The sequence below is a fragment of the Myxocyprinus asiaticus genome, chromosome 12 (genome assembly GCF_019703515.2).
Source record: "Myxocyprinus asiaticus isolate MX2 ecotype Aquarium Trade chromosome 12, UBuf_Myxa_2, whole genome shotgun sequence".
Lineage (NCBI taxonomy): Eukaryota > Metazoa > Chordata > Actinopteri > Cypriniformes > Catostomidae > Myxocyprinus > Myxocyprinus asiaticus.
In genome coordinates, this window is record NC_059355.1 from 1,026,256 (window position 1) to 1,039,190 (window position 12,935).

Consider the following 12,935-nt stretch of genomic DNA (forward strand, 5'->3'; position numbering starts at 1 on the left):
GTAGCCTGGCTGCAGCATTCTGCACGAGTTGCAGACGGGACAGTTGCTGCTGACAGACCCCTGCATAGAGAGACTTACAATAGTCTAGTCTTGAGGTAATAAAAGCATGAACAACTGTCTCTAAATCTTTGAAACTGAGCAAGGGTTTTAGCCTAGAATTCATTCTGAGCTGGTAAAAGCTGTTTTTAACAACAGAATTTATCTGATTCTCAAAGCTAAGTGCCGAATCAATTATGACACCGAGATTTCTCACCTTATCTTTCACAGCTATCGCCAAGGAAGCAAGAATACTGACTATCCTCTCAGTATATTTCGGAGGCCCAAATATAATAATCTCTGACTTGTTTTTATTTAGCTGGAGAAAATTACTAGACAACCAGCTTTTAACCTCTTACAGACAGACCATCAGGGACTTAAGGGACTGATCATTCCCAATTTTCAGAGGTAGGTACAGCTGTGTGTCATCTGCATAAATATGATAAGAAATGGCAAGTCAGCGGCAAATAGATCCTAGAGGTTGTATGTATAATGAAAACAAAATTGACCCCAGGATAGAGCCTTGAGGTAGGCCATATTTCAGAGTAACAGAGGAGGATGAATAGTTTCCAATGACGGCTCTAAATCCAGACTGGAATATGTCTATGATGTAATTTTCTGATAAAAAAGGGGTGATTTGAGATAAAACAACCTTCTGTAACACTTTTGATAAAAATGGTAATTTTGAGACTGGACGAAAATTTTCCAGCACTGTGGGGTCAAGGCCTGTTTTTTTTTTTTTTTTTTCTTAAAGGATGAACCGCTGCTTGTTTAAAACAGGACAGGACAATACCATTAATCAAATAGCTGTTTACAATGGACTGAACACTAGGGCCTGTAATGTCAAACAGGTCTTTCACAAATCGAGGAAGGATAGGATCCAAAGGACTGGATATCAGTTTCATATGTTTAATTATGTCTGCTAAGGTTGGAAGAGAGGATCAAAATATCCAAGAACTTGAGATGGGAGACGATAATTCAATATTAGAGGAAGTAATGTGTGATCTGATAAGATCAATTTTATTTACGAAAAATTTAAAAAAGTCTTCACAGGCATTTGGAGTTGAATATAAGGGTGTGATAGCCGGGTTAGCACCTTGTTTATGGTGCTAAACAGGACTTTTGGGCAGTGAGCATTTCTATTTATTAAGTCTGAGAAGTATTTTGTTCTTGCAGCTTTAGCCGCATGCTGATAATTATTAAGTGAGTCTCTTAACTTTTCATAAGAAATCTGAAGCTTGTCACTCTTCCACCGGCGTTCGGCTTTCCTACAGATCTGCCTAAGAGCACATGTCTCGTTATTGACCCATGGTTGAGCTTGAGATTTGTGACGTTTATTTCTAAGTGGGGCACCAACATTCATAATGTCAAGGCATGTAGAATTAAACAGTGCAGTCAGCTCCTCTGTACCTAGAGAGGGCTCTGGTGTCTCAATAATAGTAGAAACTGAACATGCTGCATAAGCCTCTGCAAAAAATACAGCTGTAGACTCAGTAACAGATCGAAATTGACAGTCAACCAGTCTACTCTTAGATGTAAAAGTAGGAAGTTTGACATTAAAAAAGACAGGTTTATGGTCAGACAGATAACTGTCCTCTTTGACCACATCACTGATGGATAAACCCATGGATAAAACCAGGTCAAGTGTGTGACCATGCCTATGAGTAGCATCACAAACTGACTGAGACAAATTAAAAGAGTCCATAAGTTCAGAGAACTGTCTAGCCAGTGGTTTAGACGGACAACACACATGGATATTGAAGTCCCCAATGATCAGGAGATTGTCAGTGCTGGGAACAATGAAAGAAGGAAAATCCGAAAAGTCTTGTATAAAATCCTTGTCATATTTGGGTGGGCGGTAGATCAAAGCACAACACACTATGTGAGTCAGATCCAGTTTAAGCAGTTGTAGCTCAAAACTTGAATATTTTTCCATTGGGAGTACACTGCATTTAAAACAGTCTTTAAGAAGTGTGGCTACACCCCCACCCCGACCAGTGGTTCTAGGGGTATTAAACGTGTTGTTGTTCCTAGGCAACAGTTCAGAAAGAAGGCAGGTATCAGCAGGATCAAGCCATGTCTCAGTTAAAAACAGAAGGTCCATATCATGTGATGCAATAAAATCATGCAGTAGAAACGTTTTATTTGCTACTGATCTGCAGCTTTAACTGTGGTAGAGCCTGAAGGCTGTGTTTGTGTTTGTGCTGAGAACTCCTGTTCCTTTAGATAGTGATAATCCGATCGTCCATACTGTCTGTGTGCTTTTTTCGGAAAGCGCCGAAATACTGGCGCAGGCTGAACAGGGTGTACAGGAAAAAGCCATGTTCGCTGAAGCGAAGAGTAGATGCCCCAGTCAGAGCCGATGGAGCATGCATTTCTCACCTTCCTCGCCAAATAGCCTCCGCGCTTTCCTCGTCTCTTATGGCACTTCTTTTTAAAACAGGAGCGGCAGTGCAGACTATATAATTCCACAAATAAAGACGAAAGTAGTTTAGAGTGGGTGAAATGTTGATCACCAGTCGCGATGTACAGAGTTAATGGAGGTTTGAATGTCCAAGAGTGTTTGACGATCATATGCCAACATTGATGAAACAGTCCGAGTCAACAAGTAAATGATTAACATAAAAACACAGACGATTGGATGAGCCGGTGAGAAAGCCGGTTAAGGTGTTTACATTCCACGCAAAATCATGTAATGTGCAAAAATCTACCCGTGTCGATCGTTTTATTCTTACACCGTTTATGACCTTAAACCGATAGAAGAACGCCGTTTATTGCCTTTACATGACCACACGCGTTGTAGGCTTATTAAGCATAATCGTAAAACGTGCATGTAAACACGCTCAATGATGTAAAAGTAGGTGTTGATATCTTGCTATGGAGGCGGTCATGTGTTAATGTATTCAACTGTGTGACATCACAAAGTTGGGGAAGTAGAAAATGAGTCATTTTGACAACTTGGTTCCTATAAATGCTTTTTTTTTTCTTTCTTTTTTTTTTTTTTTTTGCATCAGGGAGGAAGTTTTAAGTTCTGAAACGTACAATATGTTTTCATTTTACAATGAAGTCTTTTGTGCCAAAAGATCAAGGAAAATGTCATTCCTCATGTCATGACCCCTTTAATACAAATAAATACACTTTATTGGCTTCCAGTGTTTAACAGAATGTTTTGTACCCTCAGGGTTATGATAGCAGTTCAAGGTTTCCCTATGGTGAGTTTATGAGGCTCATTTGTCACCCTTTCCAATCATATCCACTGTGATCCCATTCATATAAGTTAAATGTGAATTTAAAGTTATACTTGTTTGTGATAACTCAGAGGTGCTCTTATTTCATACTATTACCTCAGCTATAAAAGGAGACAAGGGGGAAAGAGGAGCTCCAGGCATCCCTGGCTTGCCAGGTAAGATTTATATACCTAACCTAGCCAGAGTTACGCATAAAGCCTTCAATAAATATAAATAAATAAATAATAAATAACAGGGCATTGAATATCAAATGTGAAATGTAAACGTGATTTGAATGCCAGTGTTTTGTGTGCTGTAGGTCTCACTGCCAACTTTGACATTTATGCATTAAAGGTATGATGTTTCCAAAATATGAGTAAAAATGTGTGTGTGTGTGTGTGTGTGTGTGTGTGTTTGTGCGTGTGTGTGTGTGTGTGTGTGAAATGTGTAAAATGTACAGCATGTACCCATATTCCTTTATATATAAACTACACCTGTTTGTTTTAGAATGAGTTAAAAGGGGAACAAGGTCCTAAAGGAGAGAAGGGAGAACTGGGAGGAGGTTATCACAATTCTCCTTATGGTGCAATTCAGGGCCCTCCTGGAAGACCTGGACCACCCGTGAGAGCACAGACATGAAACATGAAATTATTCGATTGTTTATTTTTTTGTGCATACAGTGGAATTATTTGACTTCTATTTGTCAAAGGGATAGTTCAACCAAAAATGAAAATTGTGTCATGATTTACTTACCCTCATGTTGTTCCAAACCCTTTTTTTTTTTCCTGTGGAACATAAAAGATGTTAGGCAGAATGTCAGCCACAGTCACCATTCACATTCATTGCATCTTTTTTTCCACACAGTGAAAGTGAATAGTGACTGAGGCTTTAATTTTGCAATAGGGTCCAAGAGGAGAGTCTATTAGTGGACCTCCAGGTCCCCCTGGACCTCCTGGAGCCCCAGGAATCGGTAATGACGGTCGTCCAGGTAATCCTGGCCCACCAGGTCCACCTGGACCATCAGGATCATCACTGCCAGGTTCATACAGACCCTCACAAAGTGAGTAATCCACACACAGTCACTCTCATAGGTTGAGAAAATTATACTATACAGCTCATAATTTAATCCTCCTATTGCGTTCCGGTCATTTTTGACCTGGTAGAAGTAAATCATAGTTTATTTATTTATTTATTTTTTCAGTTTCTAAACTCATTTTTTTTTTTATTTATTTTTTTTTTTATTGATTCCATTCATAAGACACAACATAAAACAAACACAACATAAAATACGGAATCAATAATATACATTAAAACAATTTTTAAATACCACATCGTTTTTTGTAAAGGAACCAAACTATGTGTCTTGTCAAGACAACCAAAATTTAAAAAAAATGTTTTTAGATTTTTAGAAGATATTATTTAATAGATATAACCATTTTTATAAAATTGTTGCATCAATTGCGTTCCCTACATCAACTGTGGCTTCATACATATTATGCAGATATTTGCGCACATTTATGAATTCTATTTTTCGTAAAAATACTTACATTTAGCCTCTTTCCCAAAATGGGAATGCATCTTGTTTACAAACATGCACACACACACTCACACACACACATACACATACACATACACATACAGTCTCACACGCATGCACGCACACACAGAACTGACAAAACAGATGTAACAGATATAACAAATAAACTACATCAAAGGAAAAACTGTGTGTTTGGTGTGGCAAGAGTAAAAACTCAAGCACACAAAGTCTGAATAATGGTTGAAGGAAGAAAAGTCCACATTTTACTCTGCTGCCCTTTACAGACCGATCTGATAATAATCACACATTAACATTCAGCAGTTCATGCATTAAACAGAATACATTGTATACAAGTACAGATGTTGTGTAGTTGTGTTGTATAGTTGTTTTGAGGTTGTTTGGTTGGAAAGAAGTGATTTGGTTGCGTAGATTTTGACTTCTGAGTAGTTTTTCAGCAGTAATGACTTTAATAGATAGGAAGTTAATAGGAGAATTACTAGAAATTCTCACTTTAAATATTTAAATACATTTAATGCAATGTTATATTCAAATGTAATTTTATATGAACCTTGATAGAAAATATATCTTCACATGTATCACACTGGTTTAGCTGTAGTCAATGTACTGTATATTTTGAAATGTTAAAGAATTAAAATATATATATATAAAACTGACATAATACATAATAACATTTATATTTATCAGTTAACATGCCAAAAATGTCGATTTTTTTCACCTGTTTGAACAAATAAGAAGTTAACAATGAGCTACAATATGGGTTTTGATGAAAACAATTGGATTATAAATGTTTTATAAGCTTAAAACTCCACCGGGTCAAAACTGACCCGCAAATGCAAAAGGTGAATGCTCACAATGATACAGTGCCATGTCCCGATCTCTCTCCCTCCACTTTCCTGTCTGCTTTCTCACTGTCCTGTCCCATAAATTGCATAAAATCAGTGAAGTTGCTTAAATTCATGATAACACCTTGATCCTTTAGCCATCAGTTTTCCTGGGCCACCTGGACCACCTGGTCCTCCCGGACCCCCTGGACAGTCATCTGGGGTGAGTAGTCCTTTGATAAAAGCATGACTATTCACTGTCTGTGGTCATATTAAAGCAATAGTTCACCCAAATATGAAAATTCAGTCACAATTCACTCACCCTCATGTCCTCCCAAACCGTATTTGGAACACAAAAGGAAAACATTTCATGAATTCCTCTAATCTTAGCATCTACTGGGATGGTACAGTAGCTCAATCTAGTCTGTTATGATTTCCTTAGGTGATTGTTTTGAGGTCTTTTGGCACCATTGCTGCTACTCGGCAGCAACCAGAAGGCACGCTGGTCTATGTAATAGACAACGGAGATCTTTATATGAGAGTACAGGATGGCATCAGACAAATCATGGTAATTCTCAACATGTCTTTATTATGTTTCTCCATCGTCTTCATGTTTGTATATTACAGTCCCCTCATTCCATAGCATTACAAATGTAATAGAGGCAGTTAATAGTTTCATCTCAATAAATTCATTTGAACTCTAAAATTCTAGCTTTAGTTCTGCCACTGTACTGGAGGTCTGGTACTACATACTTTATTTGCATACTTTGTTAACGTGTGTCCTCGCCTACACCACGTAATTTTCATAAATTATTTAATTATTATTATTATTTCAGCTCAGAGAATATATCCCATTTCCTGAGAATTATTATTATTATTATTATTATTATTATTATTATTATTATTTCAGCTCAGAGAATATACCCCATTTCCTGATAAATATTCCTGGTTTTTATTATTATTATTATTATTATTATTATTATTATTATTATTATTATTATTATTATTATTATTTCAGCTCAGAGAATATACCCCATATCCTGAGAAATATTCCTGATTTTTATTATTATTATTATTATTATTTCAGCTCAGAGAATATACCCCATTTCCTGAGAAATATTCCTGGTTTTTATTATTATTATTATTATTATTATTATTATTTCAGCTTAGAGAATATACCCCATTTCCTGATAAATATTCCTGGTTTTTATTATTATTTTTATTATTATTATTATTATTATTATTATTATTTCAGCTTAGAGAATATACCCCATTTCCTGATAAATATTCCTGGTTTTTATTATTATTATTATTATTATTATTATTATTATTATTTCAGCTTAGAGAATATACCCCATTTCCTGAGAAATATTCCTGGTTTTTTATTATTATTATTATTATTATTTCAGCTTAGAGAATATACCCCATTTCCTGAGAAATATTCCTGGTTTTTATTATTATTATTATTATTATTATTATTATTATTATTATTATTATTTCAGCTTAGAGAATATACCCCATTTCCTGAGAAATATTCCTGGTTTTTTATTATTATTATTATTATTATTATTATTTCAGCTTAGAGAATATACCCCATTTCCTGAGAAATATTCCTGGTTTTTATTATTATTATTATTATTATTATTATTATTATTTCAGCTTAGAGAATATACCCCATTTCCTGAGAAATATTATTATTATTATTATTATTATTATTATTATTATTTCAGTTTAGAGAATATACCCCATTTCCTGAGAAATATTATTATTATTATTATTATTATTATTATTATTATTATTATTATTATTATTTCAGCTTAGAGAATATACCCCATTTCCTGAGAAATATTATTATTATTATTATTATTATTATTATTATTATTATTATTATTTCAGTTTAGAGAATATACCCCATTTCCTGAGAAATATTATTATTATTATTATTATTATTATTATTATTATTATTATTATTATTTAAGTTTAGAGAATATACCCCATTTCCTGAGAAATATTCCTGGTTTATTATTATTATTATTATTATTATTATTATTATTGTTATTATTATTATTATTTCAGCTTAGAGAATATACCCCATTTCCTGAGAAATATTATTATTATTATTATTATTATTATTATTATTATTATTATTATTATTTCAGTTTAGAGAATATACCCCATTTCCTGATAAATATTCCTGATTTTTATTATTATTATTATTATTATTATTATTATTATTTCAGTTTAGTGAATATACCCCATTTCCTGAGAAATATTCCTGATTTTTATTATTATTATTATTATTATTATTATTATTATTATTATTATTTCAGTTTAGTGAATATACCCCATTTCCTGAGAAATATTCCTGATTTTTATTATTATTATTATTATTATTATTATTATTATTATTATTATTTCAGTTTAGTGAATATACCCCATTTCCTGAGAAATATTCCTGATTTTTATTATTATTATTATTATTATTATTATTATTATTATTATTATTATTATTATTTCAGTTTAGTGAATATACCCCATTTCCTGAGAAATATTCCTGATTTTTATTATTATTATTATTTTTTTTTTTTTCAGCTTGGAGAATATACCCCATTTCCTAGGGATCTGGTGAGTTTAACACAAAATATATTTTAGCCATTTGTCCTCGCAGTTGAAAATAAATGTTTTCCAGCATACCACTCGTGTAAAAATATCACCAGTTGCTGTCTCTATTGAGCATGCATGTGAATACTACTTAAAAGTAACTATGTAAGCCAGAATTCACAGTAAGACAAAAGTGTGATCATATTTGTACGGAGCCCCTAAGAGGACAGGGTGGGAATTTTCTTTCTGAAATAGTTTTGCATGCCCTCACAATAGTAATAATATAGAAAAATGAACTATGGTAATTCAAATCTACATTTTGAGGTTATTATGGGTTTACTACAAATACAGTGGTGTTTAAGCTAAAAAAAAAAAAAAAAAATGTGTAAAACAATTAAGAGACTGTTGAAAGAAAAGTATGAAAGAATGAGTTGATAGGATCATTGTATTATGTATATATGTTTGTATAAATGTATACCTCTCATGTAGAAATTACTGTCATGAATTGTATAAATGCTGAAATAATTAATTACATAAATTAATGAAAATGAAATAATACAGCATACTGTATTGAAAAAATGGTTTCTGCCAAAAACTATGGTTACAGTCTACAATGTTACTATAGTAAAACCATAGTTAAACTGTGGTATTGTATAGTAAAACCATAATAGCCACATCATTATGGTTTTATTACCATAGTTGTTATTTTTCTGCATTATTACTATGGTTTTACCATGAATATCAAGGTAAAAATATGGTTATTGTAATAAAACCATGGTAAACATATTGCGAGGGAACACAATACTATTTCAGAAAAACAATTCCCGCCCTGTCCTCTTAGGGGCTCCGTACATTTGTCCTGTGCTTTATTTTATTTTATTCTTTTTGCCTGTTTGTTTTTAGGATTACCAGGTGGCAGCAGTGGATCCTCCCCCAGTGGTTCACTACTTTCAGGACTACACTACAGCCTCTCCCCCATGGGCCCCTCATCAACCAGAGGCTCAGTACCCTGTGCCACCTGATCCCAGATACCAACCATCTCATGACCCACGATACCATGGCCAGACAGATCCACGCTACTTATTTCCAACTGATTCCAGACACTCTGATTCACGATACTCTCCATCAACCGACCCAATCTACCAGGGCTATCCTGATCCCAGACATCCCCTTCACAGCAGCCACACAGATCAGTCTGGTTATCCTGACAGGAGATATCCAAGTACACCATATCACAGACCTACCATTCAAGAGACTAAGCCTCCAGGCCACACACATACATCAGGCCCTGCGGTCAGTACCTGATCATTTATGATCACTTACCCACCTGATCACTTACCCACTAAATTTCAAATCTATCGCAGGCATCCTGCATTCATTTGGGTTAATAGTAAATTCATGGTAAATAATTTAGTCAAACATGCACTTTAAACAGTGACAAATTTGCTGGCTCATTAACACTAGCAAGCTGAATTCTCGGGAGATTTCTCTTCAGATGTTCTAAATTGTTTGCAATTACTTCTTTTCAGGTACCAATAACGCTTATCAAATGTATTTTCTCACCTTAGCTGCACCTGATCGCCCTCAACTCACCTCAACAGGGCGACATGCGAGGTATAAGAGGTGTAGACCACCAGTGCTTCTCACAGGCACAAGCCATTGGGTTTAAAGGAACTTTCAGGGCTTTCCTATCATCACGATTACAGGATCTGTACAGTATTGTTCGAAAAAATGACAGAGATCGGCTTCCAATAGTAAATCTTAAAGTAAGACTATGTCAACACACAAAAATCTTGGTAACTGTTTACAACATTAAGGTTGTATATATTAATATTAGTTAACACATTAGTTAACATGTTCACCCATAAATGAAAATTCTCTCATTATTTACTCATCCTCATGATATCCCAGATGTGTTTGACTTTCTTTCTTCTGCAGAACACAAATGAAGAAAAATAGAAAGATATCTCAGCTCAGCAGGTCCTTAAATGAATATTCCGGGTTCAACACAAGTTAAGCTCAATCGGCAGCATATGTGGCATAATGTTGATCACCCCAAACATTTATTTTGACTCATCCCTCCTTTTCTTAAAAAAAAAAAAAAAAAAAAAGCAAAAAAAGCTTCTTTTTAGCATGTTAAACTCATGTATTATTTGAGCTGTAAAGTTGTTTAAATCATCATTTTTACAGTCGTTTTAGGGTTTGTTGACATTACATCGTCATGGTAATGAAGATGAATTGTCTAACTTTCCACAGATGTGGTTAGTAAGTGATTTAATCACAGTAAAATCATGTTAACACACATATTGTTTATGTCTTGTGTCTATACTTTTGAAACAGTGAGTATTTTAATGTTTACAGATTGACCCCATTGACTTCCATTGTAAGTGTCTCACTGGAACACACATTTGTGCTTTTTTAAAGAAAAAGAGGAACGAGTCGAAATTAATTTTTGTGGTAATCAACATTATGCCACAAATGCTGCCGATTGAACTTGTATTGAACCCGGAATATTCCCTTATAATGCAAGTGAATGGAGATTTCTCTTTTGAAGCTCCAAAAATCACAGACAGTCAGTATAAACATCATCCGTACGACTCCAGCGATTAAATTAATGTCTTCTGAAGTGACACGATCACTTTTGGTGTGAAAAAGATCAGTATTTAAGTAGTTTTTACTATAATCCAACACTTCTGGTACACTTCATGAGTGAGTGCAGATCACGCGGTCTCTCGTGTGACGTATTCATGTTGGCGTGTTACAGACGTAATCTCACGTTCTCCTCTCGGTTGAGACATCCAGGATAAACACACAAACGCAACATTGTGAGTAAAGAAACAGATAAATACAGATCTAAACCAAAACTAACCAAGCTTCTGTACAGCGTTCCTCCTTCTCACTTGTAAACAGCGCTGCTCTTACGGGTGCACACTGTAAAAAAAAATCCTGTTAAATTTACGGTAAAAAACTGGCAGCTGTGGTTGCCAGAAATTCACCATAAAAAATATGGTAACCATGTTTCAGGCTTTACGGGATGTAATTTTAATGCCTGTATTTTACCGTGCATTACCGTTGTTTATATTATTAAATAATAAACTTGATATATTAACCTTCTGAAACTGTAAAAATCTGCTTTTCCCTTTATAAGATATTGTTTCTCACCGTAGTAATTACAGAAGGGCACATGATGACATGAAGTTCATCAATAGGGCTCTTCCAGGAGCGATGATCAATAAACATGTAGAGACAGTGCTCAGGATCACTCACACAAACACTAAACACCATCAGGGTAACACATGTGAAATTAAAATAATACAACAAACATTAACTAAACTAAATATAACACAGAACACCCCAAAGTACATATTGATATTAAAAGTAAGAAGAAACATAACTATTCCCATAAAAAAATAATGAAATGAACTGGATCATGCAGGGAATTCTGGGAAAGCCCAATTATTGTTTTTTACCGTAATTTTTATTTTATTTTTTTTATTCCCTTTTCTTGGAATGCCCAATTCCCACTACTTAGTATGTCCTCGTGGTGGTGCGGTTACTCACCTCAATCCGGGTGGCGGAGGACAAGTCTCAGTTGCCTCCGCTTCTGAGACCGTCAATCCGCGCATCTTATCACGTGACTCGTTGTGCATGACACCGCGGAGACTCACAGCATGTGGAGGCTCATGCTACTCTCCACGATCCACACACAACTTACCACACGCTCCATTGAGAGCGAGAACCACTAATCACGACCACGAGGAGGTTACCCCATGTGACTCTACCCTCCCTAGCAACCTAGTCAGCGTCTTTACTTGCTGAGCTATCCAGGCCCATTTTTACTGTAATTTTAACAATAATTTACTGTAAAGAGTATATGTACTCTCTTGTTAAACATAATATAAATTTTTACTGTTAATTATACAGAAAATCATCCTTTTTACATTCAATTTTTTTTTATTTTTACAACATTTTACCGTAAAACTACATGTGTTGTCTTTTTAAATAAAGAAAAAAATTTTAGCATATATTTTTAGGTAACTACCGTTAACCAATTAACGTTTTTTACTTTAGCATTTTTACAGTCTTTTACCATTAAAATTACAAAAAAAATTTACAGTGTGTCACACGTGCGTTACACAATGCGATTACGCCACACACGCATACTGCTGCTGAACGGAAGCATGATTTAGAGTTAAAAAAGTACTTAATACTGATTTTTTTTTTCGCACCAAAAGTGATCGTGTCACTTTAGAAGACATGAATTTAACCGCTGGAGTCGTATGGATGATGTTTATACTGACTGTCTGTGATTTTTGGAGCTTCAAAAGAGAAATCTCCATTCACTTGCATTATAAGGACCTGCTGAGCTGAGATATTTCTCTATTTTTCTTCAAATGTGTTCTGCAGAAGAAAGAAAGTCAAACACACCTGAGATATCATGAGGGTGAGTAAATAATGAGAGAATTTTCAGTTTTAGGTGAACTATCCCTTTAACGTTCATTTCTACATATACTAGTGCATTTGTATAATACAGTTGTATAAGTTAACATTAGTTTATTTAGTTTGAACCAACATGAACTTACAATTAACAATATATATTTATAAATTAGTATTAAACAAGTTTTTAAAAGGCTTTAAAGTGAATGTAAGTTCATGATACCTAGTGCATTAACTAATATTAATGAATAGAAC

At 34.3% G+C, this 12,935-nt stretch overlaps 1 protein-coding gene across 3 annotated transcripts in view; it reads left to right on the forward strand.

The window, feature by feature from the left end:
• The window catches only part of col18a1b (collagen type XVIII alpha 1 chain b), a 57,241-nt gene that overhangs the window by 41,654 nt on the left and 2,652 nt on the right, over positions 1-12,935 (forward strand). For all 3 annotated transcript variants that reach the window (XM_051712497.1, XM_051712498.1, XM_051712499.1), the window contains 10 exons: positions 3,218-3,248; positions 3,386-3,439; positions 3,583-3,617; positions 3,771-3,884; positions 4,167-4,323; positions 5,801-5,865; positions 6,085-6,210; positions 8,235-8,267; positions 9,147-9,536; positions 9,812-10,009. In XM_051712497.1, coding sequence (XP_051568457.1) covers positions 3,218-3,248; positions 3,386-3,439; positions 3,583-3,617; positions 3,771-3,884; positions 4,167-4,323; positions 5,801-5,865; positions 6,085-6,210; positions 8,235-8,267; positions 9,147-9,536; positions 9,812-10,009 — 1,203 coding nt within the window. The remainder of the gene's footprint in view (positions 1-3,217; positions 3,249-3,385; positions 3,440-3,582; positions 3,618-3,770; positions 3,885-4,166; positions 4,324-5,800; positions 5,866-6,084; positions 6,211-8,234; positions 8,268-9,146; positions 9,537-9,811; positions 10,010-12,935) is intronic.